This window comes from Echiichthys vipera, assembly GCF_963691815.1.
Source record: "Echiichthys vipera genome assembly, chromosome: 2".
NCBI lineage: Eukaryota > Metazoa > Chordata > Actinopteri > Perciformes > Trachinidae > Echiichthys > Echiichthys vipera.
Genome location: NC_139827.1, coordinates 2,211,768 through 2,230,830, shown reverse-complemented (window position 1 = coordinate 2,230,830; position 19,063 = coordinate 2,211,768). Strand labels below are relative to the sequence as shown.

Below are 19,063 nucleotides of genomic sequence, written 5' to 3'. Positions count from 1 at the left end.
CCAACAGGCGCACAGGAAATGACCTCAGAGCCGCCGTAGGCCTCGTGCTCGTACACGTGCGCACGCTCGTGCTCGTACACGTGCAAACGTGCTTTACAAAAGCCCACCTCTCTTAAACGGGCCGTGGACGGCAAGCGTACTGCAGCTAGGTGTGGAACGGTTGCACTCACACTGGTCAAAGGAACCAGACTTTACCCGTAAAACCTGTTTTGGGCCGGGACGGAAGGACAGTGTGAGTGCGCCCTAAATGAGGAAACAAACCCAGTACATTTCAAACTTGATTAGAAAACAGAAGGATGCTTTATTATGTGAAAAATGCCAAAAGTTCAATACATTTAAAATATAGAAGATTCAACCTGTCAGAGAGTAAATGATCAAACAAGGGACTCACAAAGTAAGTGCTATTTTAAATCATTATCATCTTCATTTCTCTTTACTGCACGCTGACGTTCTCTGTTATAGTGTCTGTTCTGAAAGATGCTGCGTAAATAAGCTTGATTATTATTAGCTCTATTACTTTATGGCTTCTGAATAAAGCCTTTAATGTGCTGTTTGGCTGAGAAGCAGTCTCACTATCTCATCATCTTCCAGCACTTTTCATCCTCACCCGGTCCGTTGGTTGCATTCACACCCAGCTTTGGGTCATGTGAAGATGAAGAAGACCCCCAAAGTCTCAGGGGCTGCTGATGACCTGCTTGATCCAGCCTGTGAGCCTGGTGACGCGAGTGTAGACGCCGTAGTAGTGTGGACGCCCGCAGCCTTTGCCCCAGCTCACCACCCCGGCCAGGAACCAGCGACCCGACGGCTCTTGGCACACCAGCGGACCGCCGGAGTCTCCCTGCCAGAGAGACGGTAAATGTTGGAAGGGCAGAGGGTGAGATCTTAACGTCTCTACGGAACAAAACGACCGTAATAATCTACAAGGCTGACAACTGAAAGCGACTCAACTATGACATCACTCGGTGCTTGGGTGCTCATTTAACGGCCTGTTCTCTGTTTATGGGCCTCATTTGACGGCTTACCAAGGACGTAGCCCGACATGCACTGGATGGTTTATTTTAAGGTTTTGTGCCTTTCAGACACACAGAAAAAGGGAGACTAAACATACCATAACTGGATGATTCTACCCACACCATACAGTAACAGAGTTTAATTTTAAATGTGTTATATTAACTTTAAACTATATCAGGGACCCTGCTGAATATTAGATAAGTATATATGGCGCTAGTACACAGAACACTCACTGCAGTGCGCGGTTTGGGACACAGCACGTGTTTCTTTCACTGTACCTGACAGGCATCTTTGTCTCCACTGCGGTAACCAGCGCAAAGCATTCTGGGAGTGACCAGGTGGCCGTAAGAGCGAACGCAGGCTTCCTCGCTGACCAGGCGCACGTCCACCTTCTGAAGCACGTTGTTGGAACTGCCTGAAGGGGTCAGAGAGCAAAGGTCAACCAGCGAAGGCCCAAAGATTAATGATCGTTTCATGCTTTTCTGTTTGTTCACGAGAGACATGAATGCATGAGTGATATATTGTGTTTCTACGGAGAGCTGGAACTGAAACTTCGCAAGTTTTAAGTCAGTGTACGTTGTGGAGCTGCAGGTCACACTCGAACTATGTATGTACGATTCCTCCGCTGCAGCAGAAGTCATTAAACGTTAAACACCCGATAACCAGCCGGAAAGTTTCAGATATGACTGGAGCTGCTCTTTTACGTGCACACAGTTATCGAACCGTTTTTAGAGTGAAACCACTTCACTGGAAATACGTTGGTGCAACGGCACTTTAGCGTGCACAGAGCTGTGTGAACTATTCTCTCAGAAGTTACAAAGTCTCATACATCTTGATTTTTCCCCTGTTTCTGACAGCTTTCATCTGTTCGTTGGGTTCACACACACACACACACACACACACACACACACACACGCGCACACACACGACTCCTACATCTGGCTGGCAGTTTGTGCCACTGATGAGACGGGTTTTTACGGGCTGCACAAGTCACATTAAATCACTTCCTGTGAAAATAATAAAGCGTTACGCTGCATCATGAATAAGCCGATGGAATAAAAAGTTTGATGCTCCTCCTGTGACAGCGATAAAAACAACTTTAGAACAAAACTAAACACTGCGCTTGGACACCAGCCAAGTCAGACGCCCCAAATAAAAGTCTTAGTCATCTTAAATAATTATAAACCTGCAGAGTCTTATTTAAAAATGTCCCTTTACTCAAGGCTTGGTGGTGTGCTCCTGTAGGTCACACATACCAAAGCCTGAGGTATGAATGAAAATCAGTTCCTTTACCTTTATATGGAAGCTAGTTCTGCAGCATTACAAGCCCTAGGTTTTTTAAAATCCCTTTATTTCACTATTTCAGGGACAAACCAGGTGATTTTCACCTCAAACACAATGAAATTAAACCATTAAACATCAATAAACAGATATTAGAAATGAATGCTCAGCTCCCCATCGCTCCTCACAGAGCACAGCACCTCCCCAACAGCCCACATGAGGCTGAAGGCCTGCACATCATCCATCATGGTGTAACAGGTGTGTTCCACCCTCAGTGTGGCTTTCACCAGTCCTGCCAGAACAGGCACCGGCTCCACACAGCCGGCGTCCTGGACCTGGTTCCTGCGGGTCAGCCAGACGGCCAACTTAGCAGCACCGGACACAAAGTTCAGCAGGAGGTGCACAGCCTTCTTCTGGACGATGTACTCCTCCCCAAAACCCTCCACCCAACCCAACAAGGCTGAGAGACGAGGACATTCAACAAACGAGCCCTGGGGAACTAGTTTGTTGAATTCATTTGTGGTTATTAAACGTGCAGTTACTCTGCAGCAGCGGGTCCTAACTGGGGAGCTGTTGTACATTCAAGGGGTCAGGAGATAAATATGAGATTTCAGAGGAGATTTGGTTTCTGAATCAGTACACCCAAGTATTTTTGGCGCGCTGCAAGATTTACATATGAAAGGAGACGGCTAAGATATTCCAACCCTGCAGCAGAAGCAGAGGAGCGGATGTAAAAAGTGCATCCAGGGGAGGGAAGTAGGGGTCAGAGTGCGGGCCCAGAGGAGAGCCCCCAGAGACCCCGGCTGTGGCTTAAAATAGGAGACGCTGCCACATGACCATGTAGAGCAGGGGTGGGCGAATCCGGTCCTGGAGAGCCACTGTCCTGCATGCTTTAGGTTTCTCTCTGCTCCAACACACCTGAATCTAATGCTGTGCTCATTATCAAGCAGCTGATGCTCGTCACAGTTTGATTATCGTTAGACTCAGGTGTGTTAGAGCAGAGAGAAACCTAAAACATGCAGGACAGTGGCTCTCCAGGACCGGGTTCGCCCACCCCTGATGTAGAGGCTAACCATAAGACACTCACCCAGGTCCGAGCACCCTCGTCGGGCCTGTCTCGATCGAGGGTGTCTTGTGATAAAAGGCCAAAAGGTATCGGGATCAATCATTGTGGTGAGTTTGAGACGGACATCTCCTCATTTTAAAAGCATTTAGCAACTTAAAACATTGGGAACCAGCTCCATAGGTCAGTTATGGAGCTTAGTCAAGTTCAAATGATTCTGGTTTTAATCTTAAACCCCATCGTCTCCCAACTACACTACTTCCCCTTCCCTCTTCCCCTCCTCACCCCCCTCTCGGAGAGCCCCCCAGCCGGTGACCCAGCAGAGCAGGCCTGGCTCCAGCTGGTGGGCGGGCGGAGGCAGGCAGGCGGGTCGAGCGTGTCCGGCCAGCAACGCGGAGGCGGGCCGGTCCAGCTTCAGCAGGGCCAAGTCGTAGTCGTGGGACTCGTCGTCGTAGTATTGGTGAAGGTGGATCTGCTTAACGCGCGCCACCTCTTCAGTGGGACTGCTGGGGTTGAGCAGGAGTTTGCCCAGGTAGACGGTCCACACCGTGGGGGAGTAGAGGCTGCAGCAGGAGGGACAGACTCAGATTAAATGACTGGGATCTTAACGTATATTTACTTTCTATATCCATAGCTTCCAACACTGTCTGAACGCTGCACACACCTTTAACCACCACAAGGAACATTAGGGGGGAGGGAGTGTTTATCCTCTACAGCAGGGGTGTCAAACTCAGGCCCGTGGGCCAAATCTGGCCCGCGGTGTAATTATATTTGGCCTGCAAAATCATAACAAGGTTCTCCGAGAGCTGGCCCCCGAGTATAAATCACATACACGTCTACTTTTCTGTTCACAAACATGAGCATCCATGCTGCCAGTCTCTGCAGACACACTGAAGCCACCCCTCCCCAAAAACGACCAAAAGAAAGATGGAGGACAGGAGCTTTCAGCAGATGATCTGTGTGTGAAGGTAAAGAGCTGTTTGTCACCGTGGCTGTAACCAAAGAATCAAACAGAAGAAACACCACGACAAGAACAAGGACCTGCACTGGAAAGGTTCAACGTTACACATCTGGAGAGAAGGAACACATGCACATTTGAAGTCTGTAGATATTTAGTTAGGTCTACAACTTTGTCCCAGTTTTTAAATTTGGCCCACTGTGAATTTGAGTTTGACACCGCTGCTCTAGAGGATGTGTATATGAACACATAAATACTCTGGCTTTGAGTCAGACAGGCTGTTACAGCTCAACTCTGAACGGCAAAGACACAAAAGCAGGACTGAGCGTCAGGAGAAGTTCAGATGAAACAGAAAAGTAAACAAAACTTGTTTAGAAAGTGCTAAACTTTGCTCTTTTCACTGAAGATGATAAACCATCAAACCGTCATTCTAGCACCTGTCAACACATCACTTCCTCCCCTCGCTTCCTGCACTTACCGGTCGTCATAGAAACAGTGGGCAGCAGACACCACCCATTGGCTGGAGATAAGCGCACCCCCGCAGATGTGGGTACCCCGCACCTGGAGGCTGGCCTGCCACGGCCACTCCCCCTCCGTGGCATTGGTCCCCCCCACAATACGGCTGGAGAACTGCCTGAGGCCGCACTCTGGATCCACACAGACACATAGATGCGTAAAGAGATATATATATATATATATATATATATATATATATATATATGCTTGATTATATAATTAGCATAGGTTTATTTAAATAAAGGGCGTTAGGAAGAATCAGATGCACGTCCACTCTGACTCTTCCTAACGCTAACGAGGGGGAAATTATAGTGAAGAAATGTCAACGAACAAGAACAAAAATGAATGAAATCAGATGTTGTGGATTTATTTATGTGTATATTTTGAATTAAAATTGACATTTGAGTTGACGAGTGGGATTTCCATGTCTTTCTTTATTAAGGAGCAGGTTGTGGTGTTAAATAAATACTCTGAAAGCAGCACAATGTGCATTTCAGAGGATAAATACAGAGAAATGCACATAAATAAACTCATTTGCGTAGAAACCCAAATTATAACACCCTGAAATCCTATTCCGCTCAGACAGTTCAACTGCATTTGGGTTCACAAGAGGTGCAGCAAGAGGAGACTGTATTATTCCACTGAGGAAAAGCTCTTTTAGTCGGTCTGCGTTCTCTGTTAGAGCTGCACTAGAGTGGATTTCTGTCCCAGCACCTATTAGAGACCTGCGTGCTGTCTTATTGTGCTCTTGTTGTTATTGTGTTGCATGCATTCTGTATTTGTGCGTCTACTCTGCGTGCTGTGGTGACACACACAGAGAGACACAGACACACAAAGACCACAAAAAGACACACAAAGACCACAAAAGACACAAAACGACCACAAAAAGACCACAAAAAGACACAAAAATAAACAAAACGACCACAAAAAGACACAAAACCACCACAAAAGACACAAAACCACCACAAAAAGACACAAAAATAAACAAAACGACCACAAAAAGACACAAAACCACCACAAAAGACACAAAACCACCACAAAAAGACACAAAAAGACCACACAAAGACACAAAAAGACACATAACCACCACAAAAAGACACGTAACCACCACAAAAAGACACAAAACGACCACAAAAAGACACAAAAAGACACAAAACCACCACAAAAGGACACAAAACCACCACAAAAAGACAGACAAAGACAGACAAAGACACAAATAGCATCTAAATTGATGCTGTTTTGTCACGTTTGTTCACTGCTGTGCATGTTTTGTAGATCGCCCTGGCTGTAATTGTGTAATTTTAATCTAATGTTTTCTATATTCTGTATTCTGTTGTGTTTTCAGGGCGACTTTAACGTCTGTCTACGGACGACAGATGAAAGGAGTGTTTGTTTTCTCACCGCAGTGTTTCTCGTCTGAGGCGTCGGGGCAGTCGCTCACAAAGTCACACTCTGGGTTCGGCTTCTTCAGACACGTCCCGTCGGCGCACGTGTAGGTCATATCTGTGCACTGCACACCTGGACAGACACACTCATATTACACGTGTGTTCGATGCTCTGCTGCTGTTAGAGCCCCTTTATTTTAATCCATATCATCATGTCTGATATCCTGAGGTCAGAAATAGGTTTGTCCAGGGGGTCAAACAATGGCACAGAAGGATTCAAAGTGTGTGTCGTGTTCATGTGACGGCGTGTGTGTCTGCTTGTGTAGGTCGGAGTGTGTTACCGTCGGTACAGTTCATCTCATCTGTGGCTTCAGGGCAGTCTGGGAGTTGGTCACACACTTTGTAGTAGTCCACACACTGACTGTCCTCTGGACACCGGTACTGTGCCACGCACACTGAAACACACACACACACACACACACACACACACACATGCACACAAGGATATGTACTGACTTGCATTTGTGCCAGGGAGGAGAAACAGAAACACACTTCAGCAGAAGTTGAGACGGTCTCCTGTGTCTTCAAACTTGATTGTCCAGGTCAGGGCTGCCCAATTCCGGTCCTGGAGGGCCACTGTCCTGCATGTTTTAGGTTCCTCCGTACCCTAACACACCTGAGTCTAACAATAATCACACTGTGACGAGCTTCAGCTGCTTGATAACGAGCACAGCATCAGACTCAGGTGTGTTGGAGCAGAGAGAAACCTAAAACAGGCAGGACAGTGGCTCTCCAGGACCGGTGTTGTGCCGTATTCAGCGCCCCCGCCGTGAAATGCACCCCCTCGCATTATAGGTGTTATTCTGGATCTGAAGGCTGTTCTTTCCACCTATAGGAGTAGTTTATATACCGGTAACCAAACGCACATGAACACACTTTTGAACCTATGAATTGCAAGAAAAGCTGGGATTATATTTAGGAAACGCTGAGTCAAATACATTCAACTTGCTCCAAAGATCCATTTAACTCATGTTGTAATTATGGCTGCAGTTAATTTCCACAGAACAAACAAAAGGTGTTGTTTTGTGTTCACTATTATCAGAGTTTGTGATTTTAAACTCTTTAAAACAGTTTAAAGACTGTAAGTAACCAATGTTCTGACTGTTGTGGGTGTATAAACTACTCCTATAGGTGGAAACAACAGCCTTCTGACTCTTCAGAATATCACCTCTAATGGGAGGGGGTGCAATTCACGGCAGGGGTGCTGAACACGGCACAACAACGGGATTGGGCACCCACCCCTGGTCTAGGTAGATCCACGGACAGACAGGTTCAGTGCATGTTGCACGGCAAAGGATGAATTTAAGACATAATGCATACCACAGTTCCTCTCGTCAAGTCCGTTGGGACAGTCTTTGATTCCATCACAGGCAGGAACACAGAGGCCGTTAACAGTGCACAGAAACTGGCCTGGACAAGCTGTAAGAGACACACACACACACACACACACAGACACACACACACACACACACACACACACACACACACACACACTCACACATAAACACGCAATAGCTGCTCACAGTGAAACACTATAGAAATGTTATTGTGCACTTCCTTTATCCACACGTTTCTGTTGTCTCTCAACTCACGATCTGATTGGTTGAAGACCCTGTAGCTCAGCTGAAGTCCCGGCACCGTGAGCGACACCTCCGATGTCATGACAACAGTTGTCGTCGTGGAGAGCGGGAAGAGGCGTTCGTTGTACGGTTGCAGGCCTCTGGTGCCACACAGTCTGAGACAAAGGGCAGACGCACTGATATGGGGAGACGGTTCTGGTAAAGGTGCCGTGGAGCAAGGCACTTGACTCTCACACAAGTTTACATTTTTTAATTCTGGTTTGGAAAGCACAAGATTTAAATGATATTGCCTCTAAATTGAAACATTAAAGGCCTCACATGAAAAGTTTGTATGGAAATCCAACGGGAGGCTAACGTGGGCCGCTGCTGCCCCCTGGTGTTCAGCGCGGAGAAGAACAATGGGACTTATTGTTATGAACAAAACCTCTTTATTGTGCTGTTTGGTCCATTTGTGTCTTTGTATCTAGTGTGAAAGCAGCTAAAAAGTCTGCACATGAGGACCTGTATGCAGACCTTTGACATGCACAGGCACTTCCTGTCACCAAACCACACACAGGTGGCATTTATGAATAGACACTAGTTTAATAGGTTTACAAGACACACACTTTTTTTTATCTCTCAGCTTGTTATCGTACCAGGAATATTGTCTATTTATAGCTTGCACCTGCGTGAGGTTTGGTGCCTAACAGTTAGCAGGCTTAACAGATGCTTATATATATAATGTGTATATTTATCTCATCTCATCTCATCTTCAGCCTCTTATCCGGGGTCGGGTCTCGGGGGCAGCAGCTTTAGCAGGGGACCCCAAACTTCCCTTTCCCGGGCCACATTAACCAGCTCTAACTGGGGGATCCTGAGGCGTTCCCAGGCCAGTGTGGAGATCTAATCTCTCCACCTCATCTTTGAACACTGGCTGCTGTCATGGACTCTAGAGGCCGCCCTGCGTCACTGTTTAACGCTCTGGGCAGCCTCTATGCGTCACACTATGACGCTGCATGCTGCAGTTTTAAACATGTGGTTAATGTTCAGTCAAACTACGCTACTGAGTTAAGTTTAAGCAACAAAACCACTTGGTTAGGTCTAGAAAAAGATCATTATTTGGGTTCAGATAAGTATGTTTGTTGCGGAGTTAGCATAAATAAGTGACACACTTTTGGTTTCACAAGACACATAAACAGCACATGGCTTTCCATCGACCCCAACCACCTGTGCATGGACTGTGTACGGTCTTTATTCTACATCACCGGACATCCAGAGCTGTTGTTCTGCATCTACAATTGCGCAGATGGGTTTACGTTGGAGTGGGTTGAAAGCCCCTTGAGTCTCGTATGGACCGGTGAGTCTCATATGGACGCTAAAAGGTGCCTTGAGCGTCGGTATCTGACCCCGAGGTCCGTGACAAAGCACTGATATTTAATGACCTGTTCTTTACTCATTGTGGAGAAGCCTACCTGCGGTTCTGGATGATCCACTGTCCCTGGGTACAGGCCTGGTTGTAGCTGGCTCTGCTCAACTCGTAACCTTCAAATTCTAGAGACAACCCCATCCCTTCACTCGGCATCTGCAGTCGCACAAGACAACGAACCGAGTAAAGTTCAAACACGTAGAAAACATACAGTTATCATTAATGTGAGGGGCTGTGAGTGGTAACAAGGAAGTTAAGAATCAATCAAGGACTGGGAGACGTATGGATGAGGGTCTTACAGTAAAGCTCCAGGTGCAGTTGGTGTCTGGGGGGTAGTAGCTGGGGAAGAAAGGCGTCCTCAGTGTCCCCTGCACCCCAGGACCTGCCTTCAGCTCTATGGTGGAGTTACACCCTGAGAACGAGGCGGACGAAGAGAGAGAAGCGTTTCAATCGTAATGCAAATCCATTCTACTTCGCAACACAAATGTATTTCAACTGCAAAACATAAGATGGAACATTTCCAAACTGGTTTTATTTTATTAACCTTTATATAGACAAAATCTCCTGTTCAGGACGGCAGCAGCGAAACACAAAGTTACAGACTAAGTGAACACACAGGAGACACAACACACAACACTACAATACAAACTGCAAAGGGCAAAGAACAAGTTAAGTATGTTATGTACGTTATTTATGTTAAGTGCAGACCCCCACAGACTATCTCAAAAGCCTTCCTACAGCAGTTTGAAGTCCCCTAAAGAAGGAAAGCTGGACCGCTTCAGCCTCTGCTGGAGCTGGTTCCAGGTCTCAGGTGCAGCTTCAGCCTCTGCTGGAGCTGGTTCCAGGTCTCAGGTGTAGCTTCAGCCTCTGCTGGAGCTGGTTCCAGGTCGCAGGTGCAGCTTCAGCCTCTGCTGGAGCTGGTTCCAGGTCGCAGGCGCAGCTTCAGCCTCTGCTGGAGCTGGTTCCAGGTCTCAGGTGCAGCTTCAGCCTCTGCTGGAGCTGGTTCCAGGTCGCAGGCGCTGCTTCAGCCTCTGCTGGAGCTGGTTCCAGGTCTCAGGTGCAGCTTCAGCCTCTGCTGGAGCTGGTTCCAGGTCGCAGGCGCTGCTTCAGCCTCTGCTGGAGCTGGTTCCAGGTCGCAGGTGCAGCTTCAGCCTCTGCTGGAGCTGGTTCCAGGTCTCAGGTGCAGCTTCAGCCTCTGCTGGAGCTGGTTCCAGGTCTCAGGAGCAGCGTAGGAAAATGCCTTCTTGCCAAGCTCAGTACGGACTAACGGGACGGCAAACGCGATGAAGTCCAGGGGCCGGAGGCTGCAATCGTACCGTTTCCGTACCAGATACATTGACAAATAAGAGGGGAGCGGTCCGATAATGGATTTATAGATAAATAGACACCAGTGAGTGGTTCTGCGAATTGAAAGTGAAGACCAGTGTGTGAGAGAGTACAATGTACAGTGATGTGTGAGGGGTTTACAGCCAGTTATGGATCTCAAGGCCCTGTGATATGCGGCATCCAGCAGTTGCAGGGAGTGAGCAGAGGCCTTTATATATATATATATATATATATACACAACATCCTCGTAATCCAGGAGTGGCAAGAAAGTGGCCTCAACAATACGTGTTCTTGCTTTATAAGAGAAGAGAGAGAGTAATAAAAGAAGGCCAGGCGGGTTCCCAGGTGGTCTTACCCTGGCGTCTCCAGGCCTGTGCAGACAGAGAGAAGGGGTCCTTATAGTTGTAGAGACCCTGTTTCCAAACCACCGTCATCCACTCGCCTGAAGACAGTACACGCACCAAGCGCTCGTGTCTGCTGCAGCCATACACACTGGGAGCACAACCAAGAATTGTATGAATAAAAAGAGTAAAAACATGGTGCAATGGCATGTAAATGTGTTATTTAATCGTGGCAGATCCGACAACATCTGATGAAACTCACGACGTGATGAGGTGAGCGTCGGAGGGGGTGAGGGAGTTGTACACCACCAGCCTGTCCCTGCACTCTGGCAGCAGCCACTCCATGTGGAGCTCCAGCTGGAAGCCAGGGGCGGCCTGGAGGTGCCACAGGCAGGAGGAGCGCTGCGTGTCGGGGCCACGGAGAACCATGAGGCCGCTGGACACCACCTTCTGGTAGCGGTAACAATCTTGTAGAAAGGGATGCCAGGAGACTGTGAGTTAGAGATTTGTGTTGAAGTAAATTAATGCGTGTTTTGCTTTGTATTGATTAAACTGCGGCATTAGAATCAACACCAACAATGCAATCATCCAATCACAACGTAGCATCATTAGTGAATCACTGCGGTCTGTGAAGCTTTGGATTTCTCCGCATGTCGAAGCAGCGATTGGGGTTAGGGTAAAGAGTTCAGCTGCATGCTAATCACAGTTCAAAACAGGGATTACATCGATACAAAATTAGAAATTATGAACAAGCAAATAGTAAAAAGTGTGTGATACCAAATGAGGCTTTCAAGAGCTCTATAACTTTGGAGTCGGTGTCTGTAGGGAAGAGAACACAACCTTCATATTCCTGTTTCTCACTTTTTTAATGGAGCATTGCATTTATGTCTGACTGACTGTCTGATTTATGTCGCTCGTATTTCTGTGTTTTCGTCTGGCATTGTTTGATCGCTCGGTGTTGTAACTGTGTTTGTTGGTCATACAAATGGTTTACATGAGCGTGTAGAAGAGATTCTTAGCTTTCTGTGGGTATGCAGCATGTGTGTCTGTAATGAAAGCTACATGTTGCTGCAGAGGGGGATGTTGTTATGCTGCCTGATAGCCCCCGCCGGCGGGGGCTAAGGGAAGGACAGGTTAAGATGTTTACACCCGAGGAATCACGAATTAACGACAGGGGAACGCCCGCAACTATTCGTAGCGGGGACGTGCTCGGCCTGCCAGATAGGCTCAACAGTCAATTGAGACCTTAGCAAAAAATGACATCGCTTTATTGTCACGTATTATTTACATTCTGTATGAAAGACAAAAACAACAGTTCAAAGAAATACATTCACGTACGAATCAATCGCATGAAAAAGACGCCCCCTGTGTGTAAAGGCCTCAACTCTCACCACTGACGGACAGCGAGGGGAGGTGGACTAAGTATCCACAGAAGCTGGCCGTCTCCACCTCCTCTGACCCTCTGCGCCCCCTCAGGCCCATCTCCAGGCTCGTGGTGACCTTCTCCAGCGTGACCCTCCCAACATGGCTGCTTGGCACGGACATCACTATCCAGAAGTGAGCCACGACACTCCCCTCGCTGCAGAAGCAAAGCAGACACCGAAAATTCACACGGCGCTTAATAATCCATATCCAATAAACGACTTTACTCTACATGAAAAGGTTTGATCCACGTACCCAAAGGCAAACACAGTGGTGTCGTTGAAATATCGGGAAAGACTCGAGCCCGTCATTATTTTCTTTACCTGAAAGACAGAGAAAGACTTTCTGTTCACAAGACAACAACAGGCGTCTTCGTCCCTGAGGATGTTAATCAAGTAATTATAGCACATATCAGAGAGATCAGTGGTCCCTGCTCACCATCGTCTGCACTCCCTTGGCCTCTTTCTTGAATGCAGGGTTGTTGTGAGAGGACATATCAGCGGAGAAGTTCCTGTTGAGGATGGACAGGTATGCCGTGTACTGCTGCTGGACACGAGGCTCCAACTCCCAAACCCTGTATTCTGTTACAGACAGCAAAGGAGATTTGAGGGAGGAAAGACCAAAATGCATCCTCTTGTGAACCTAGAACTGAAGTCATCAACTTAAACAGATTCTGTATTTGTTGATGAGGAAGCTTTGTACATGGTTGATTACGTTACAGTACAAACCAAGTCCCTGAATTTTCCTTGAGACGTGGAAACTTTTACCTGCTGGTCACGTTACGGGGAAAGTCAGGGCTCACCAAAGACATTAAGATCCATCCACTGGGGAACATGGTTGTCTGTACATAAAGGTTGAGATGTTTCAGTCTGGACCTATACACCAACAATCCAACACAAAACATACCCAGGAAGTACCAGGCCAGTGAGGCGCCTGTGGCTGCGAGGACGATGATGCTGATGATGATGAAGGTCAGTAGACATTTACAGGACCGAGTCTTCCTGGTAGTTGGAGCCACAGCCTGGCCACCAGCTTCTACCTGTGGAGAACAGATCAAACCTTGCCTTTCTTTTGGATAAAGTATATAATCTGCTATTTACGTGTTTTTTCACGGAGGGTCTGAGTGTATGATGTATGATCGGCGCAGCGGGGGCGGTGCTGCAGTCGCTCTACCGCACCGTTGTGACGAAAAGAGAGCTGAGGAAGACAAAGCTCTGGATCTACCGCTCAGTCCTGGTTCCTACCCTCACCTGTGGTCATGAAAGCTGGGTCAAGACCCAAAGAACCAGGTTGCGGATACAAGCGTGTGAAATGTGTTTCCTCAGGAGGGGGTCTGGAGTCTCCCTTAGAGAGAGGGGGAGAAGTTCAGCATCCGTGAGGAACTCGGAGTAGAGCCGCTGCTCCTTTGTGTTGAAAGGAGCCAATTGAGGTGGTTCAGGATCATCTGGTAAGGATGAACCCTGGGCGCCTCCCTAGGGAGGTGTTCCAGGCACGTCCAGCTGGGAGGAGGCCTCGGGGAAGACCCAGGACCAGGTGGAGAGATTAGATCTCCACACTGGCCTGGGAACGCCTCAGGATCCCCCAGTTAGAGCTGGTTAATGTGGCCCGGGAAAGGGAAGTTTGGGGTCCCCTGCTGGAGCTGCTGCCCCCGAGACCCGACCCCGGATAAGTGGTTGAAGATGAGATGAGATGGTTTACTTAAAACATTACTCACAATCGACAATGAACAAAGAATCCACATTGATGCAGAATTCTTCTTTCCTGTCAAAACCTGTCTCCTTCATTACCCACAATGCAACCTGATCTACAGAAGACTTTACAGAGGACTGGTAAACACCTCCCTGAGTGTTTTCGTTTTCCAACCTGTGGTGTTCAGCTCTAACAATTGCTTAAGCAACTCCCCCTGGAGCCTCTGAGGCCTTTTCGCATGTGCAACAGTACTTCCCAGGACCTGTAAACAGTCTTTGATGTGTAAAACGAGTGGAGTTCCCCTGCAAGGCTCTTCTAACATAGTGTATGGTAAGACATTTTGAAATTGACTAGACTCATGACACAGGAAGAGGTTTTAAGTCCAGGAGACTTTTCAGTTGCACCCATAAGCCTTGAGCTACACCCTTTAACATAGATTGTTGCGTGTGGCCATGAAAGATCTTCTCCATGTGCCTAAACCTGTTTTCCCTTTTCTCAGCAGGCTGGCAATGAGGCTGACACACCTGCAGCCGATCAACTCCCTGATGCCAACCTGCTACATAAAGCCAGCAAGACCGTTCCCTTGGGAGACACAGACCCACCAACACCTTTGGTCCCACGGCATGATTTGTTAAAAGTCTTTGTTTTAGTAGTTGTTTTGTTTTTGGCCTGAAGACGGCCGGAAACCTTCTTTCTTCGTTTGGTTTTTAGTTTATAATTTGGTTTTGTTAGGTAGGGAGGGGTCCAGCTCCGACGCCCCCATAGAGCATGGGTGTCAGGTTTTCATTCCAACCAAGCAAGAACACACCTGACTCGACTTACTCAATCACCTGAACTGTCTTCACACAGTTGATTTGTTGGACCAGGTGTGTTTTTGATTGGTTGGAATGAAAACCTGCAGCCACACGGCCCTTTACTGGATCATGCCATAGGGCATGGGTGTCAAAGTCAAGGCCCGCGGGCCAGATTCGGCCCGCCAATGAATGATCTTGGCCCCCGGGATGATATTTGATTAGTATTAGAACCGGCCCGCACGCCACAGCCGCCTGCTGGTGTCTTTCACGCACCAAAACTACATTACCCACAGTGCAACGGTAGCCCGCAAACTCACTGCAGCGCCGCCCTTGGACTGTCAACTTCCAGCACCCCCCCCCCCCCCAATAATGGCTAAAGGAAGGTGGACGATGAGAACAGGGTGTTTGAAGCACATGTTCACACAGCTGTGCGTCTTTATCTGGATATTAAGGAACATGTTTTATTTTATTTTTTGCTGTTTGCCTGTTGAAAATGTTTCCTTGAAATAAATAAAGTCATAAGAAAATCTTGCTTTATTCATTTAATGTACAGGACAAGTTTGTTTTTGTCTGTGAGTCTGTTGGAAAATCACTGACAGAGCCGAACAAAAATATTTGATTATTCATTTAATCATTAAATAAAATACGGTGCACTGTGTTAGGTCTTGATTCAATAGATTATATGCATCATTTTAATATGTTTTAACAAACATTGAACCAGTCCGGCCCTCGGCTTGTAGCAAATTTGTTTTTTTGGCCCTCTGATGTATTTGACTTTGACGTCCATGCCAAAAGGGATGGCCTGGTCCCCCGTCCATTTTTGCTGAGTTTGGCATCTCCAGGTCCCTTTTTGGGTTTTGCTGATTTCTTATTTTGGTAAGGTCCTCATTTGTATTTCGCTTGTTTTCCTTCAAGAATGTTTGTTTCCTGTTGGGATAAGTTGTTTAACCCTCCTGTTGCCCTCAAATTTTACTAACACCATTTATTCTCGGGGTCAATTTGACCGTAGCAGTTTAAACATCTGGAAAATGATCATAATCAATGTGTGACTCAAGTGAAGTCGGGTACTTTATGTTTTTATTTAACAGAATGAAAAATATCACTGATGTTAAACTGCATGGAGGGATTTCTGTGTGTGTGTTTTACAGTAAGTCTGTTATTTTAAGTGCTATTTTGTGTTATTTGTAACATCTGGAATGAAAGTAACGTCCGTTATCAAGGACAGCAGCATGAATTTGACCTCATATAATATTTGAATTGTAAAATAAACAATAATAATAATGATCAAATCATCCAGATGATCAAACTGACCCAAAGGAACACCGATGCCACAAGTACATGTACGATAAAAACAATTAAAATATATATAATCATGATAATTTAAGGTTTTTTATGAGTTGTCCCCATAAAATGAGGAAAAGTCATAAATATAAAGCAAAAAAACAAAAAAAGATGACATTATTTAGAGATTTTAAACATTAAATGGGGTCAAATTGACCCTTAGGAGAACAGGAGGGTTAATATAAACGTATAAAAGTTCTGTCTTCTTTGGTGTCGTCCTTTTATGTTTCGGTCTCCAGTTTGAGCCACAAGTCAATTTATTCAATTGTTTGGAGGCTGTAACATAGATACCGTCTCTTTGATGTACATATCCTACATATCTGGAATTGTGTAAAAGCCTTGTTGGCTCTATATAAACTCCAGTGTTCATAGACATTAATCTAAAGACACACAGCAGCATTTCCAGTGCGAGCGTTACTGACCCCATTGTTCGGACCAGCAGGTGCGACCCCCTGGTCACGTGAAGTCGACTTCTTGGACCCGTGCCCGAGCGCCATCGCGTCACTTTGCATCTCTTGTTCCTTGAAAAACCATCTCACCGTCCATCGGCGCTCGTTGATGAATCTCCAAATTTAGCAGCTTTCCTTTAGCATCTCACGAGCGCATAAGCAGACATGTTGCTCCGACCGACAGAGAACGGCTCCCTCTCTGTTTGTAAGTCCAAAGGTAAAATCAATATTTCCCAAAGCTCGGTTGGAGCCGCCCATTGCTTAGTAAAGGTTGAGTCGTCTCTGTGCTTTGACTGACAGTGGAATAAAACCTAAATACACCCACAAAGTCATAATTCATGGCTGTATTATCACTAATCCTATGTGTTGTAGAGCAGCAGTGAGTCGGATGATTGCAGGTACACTGATGTCACTAATCATTACTTAGCGACGGAGATGCTCCCGGGGTTTCTTGTTTGTAGATCTCCAAACAAGACATCCCAAAGGATTACGACGTGTGTTCTCTGCACAGAGAGAACGCCCGAGGGAGAGGAAGAGATGTGAGGATGTATTAGAGGAGACTATGAGTTTACATCGTGCACTAAAGATTCACCTCAGATGCTGATTTCCTCTTTGCGGAGATGTAAGAAGATCAATCGTTTAAGTTGCCTGTAAAATGTTAAATTCAGAAGATTGTGTTGAGGTGAGTTTTTGGGAATGTAAACACTTGCGTTTCCAATATGTAGCAAACATCTAATTTATTTTAAACATCATATAAATTTCAGTTATTACATCATTGGCCATGTATGGATTACTGAACAGGCCTACGGGGCACAGGCCAAGGAGCCCATGAGGTCAGGGGCCCATAAAGTCGGACGTTGCATACCCGTCACGGTCCGTTCTCTCAACTTGATCCAGTCGTTGTCGCCTACGGGAGTCTCCATTTTGTCAGACTTTGACTCCGCCTCATTTCCTCTGACCAAAAAAGGGCATGTATGTGACGCTGGGGGAGGGGCGTACGTCCATCTGGTTGAAGTTTACCTCCGACGAGAAGTGAGGGCCAGAGGCTAGCTGTCACTCAAGAGGCCACGCCCCTAATTATTCATAAACTTTAACCTCCAATAAAATAAAAACTAGCCCCTCCCCCCTCAGTGTTATCATGGAGATATGACCTAAACACACAGACTAGAATGTTCTTTTGTCCTTAAACAGGTTTAATGATGCTGTGTAAACGGCCTGTTTAACATGGGGCTCAATGAGAAACTGCTCTGTTATGAAACCTGCCCCTAGTGGACCCTCGGAGAACTGTAATTTTAGGCATTTCCTTTCCTTCCACGCACATATTTGCCTGATTATTAAGGTATATTAACGTTTGTGGGGTTGTTAAAGACACTATACATGAAATTCAGTACATTAATATAGCAGCAATAACAGCGTCCTGAGCAACAAATAAAGTATCTCCCTCTGTATTTTTATTGTACAGGTTATGGTTATGAAACATGCCTAGTGGACACTCAGAGAACTGCAGTTTTTGGCACTTCCTTATTGGATCAACCAGGAAGTCTCTGTGGTGGGGGCTTTGTGAAAAACCCACAAAACGACCACAAAGAGACGCTAAATGACTGAAATTAAACACAAAATGACCATGTAGAGACAAAGAATGACGACAAGGACACTCAAAATTATTAAAAATATATGTAAAGTGACACAGAGAGATACAAAACGATGACATGGAAATGTTAAATGTCTAAAAAAATAGATGCAAAACCACCATAATATGATGCAAAATGTCTAAATATAGATATAGATATGCAAACAATTACAAAGACACACAAAACTAATAAAATGACTACAAAACGGCTAAAAGTAGACTCTTTAAATGTGGATGTCCTGTTCCTGTGTAGACAGAGTGGGGGGGCTCTTACATGTCTGTGCCCAGGGTCCCACTGTCTCCGGATCCGCCCATGCATTCAGCACAATTACAACCAAAACAACAAAAAAAGTGCCATGACAAATGAATGGCAATAATGGTCCTGATAAAACATCTGCCCCTATTTTCATATATTATCATGAAAAATAATAAAACACTGAAATACGTTTACGAAAATAGAAATGTTAGGTACGTCCTAACGCAGATTTGTCAGAGGTCATAACATATTCACCTTCACAGTCTGTACTTTATGTTATAGCTGCCATATAGTGGTGAAGCTGGAGACATTAACACTGAATATACGCTCAACGCTGTGCTCTTCGTTTGCTTCTGTTCCGTAATGTTGTCATTGATAAATCAACGTATTCCCAAGAACACAAACGCGTACGAAAAGTTGTTTGATATCTTTTGAAGCGGTGAACGGAAGTTGAGCGCGAGGCGGTGACCGATCAGAAGTTGACCATGGCGGTTGCTTTTGATGTCGGCTACATTTAGGCCCTGCGACCGGTTTAAGCCCACAAAAGGTGACAAAA

General features: G+C 46.1%; 1 protein-coding gene across 1 annotated transcript; it reads right to left on the bottom strand.

Annotated features, from left to right (window-relative positions):
* Positions 1–673: 673 nt before the first annotated feature.
* Positions 674–16,684, bottom strand: tmprss6 (transmembrane serine protease 6; the record flags this gene model as incomplete). Its single annotated transcript, XM_083927619.1, has 18 exons — positions 674–838; positions 1,290–1,426; positions 3,641–3,918; positions 4,792–4,960; positions 6,231–6,347; positions 6,556–6,669; positions 7,595–7,693; positions 7,867–8,009; positions 9,306–9,415; positions 9,559–9,671; positions 10,941–11,077; positions 11,189–11,393; positions 11,704–11,745; positions 12,318–12,505; positions 12,604–12,671; positions 12,787–12,929; positions 13,255–13,383; positions 16,591–16,684. 18 exons carry the CDS (start codon positions 16,682–16,684, stop codon positions 674–676), a joined length of 2,451 nt encoding a protein of 816 aa, XP_083783745.1.
* Between the last annotated feature and the right edge of the window lie 2,379 nt (positions 16,685–19,063).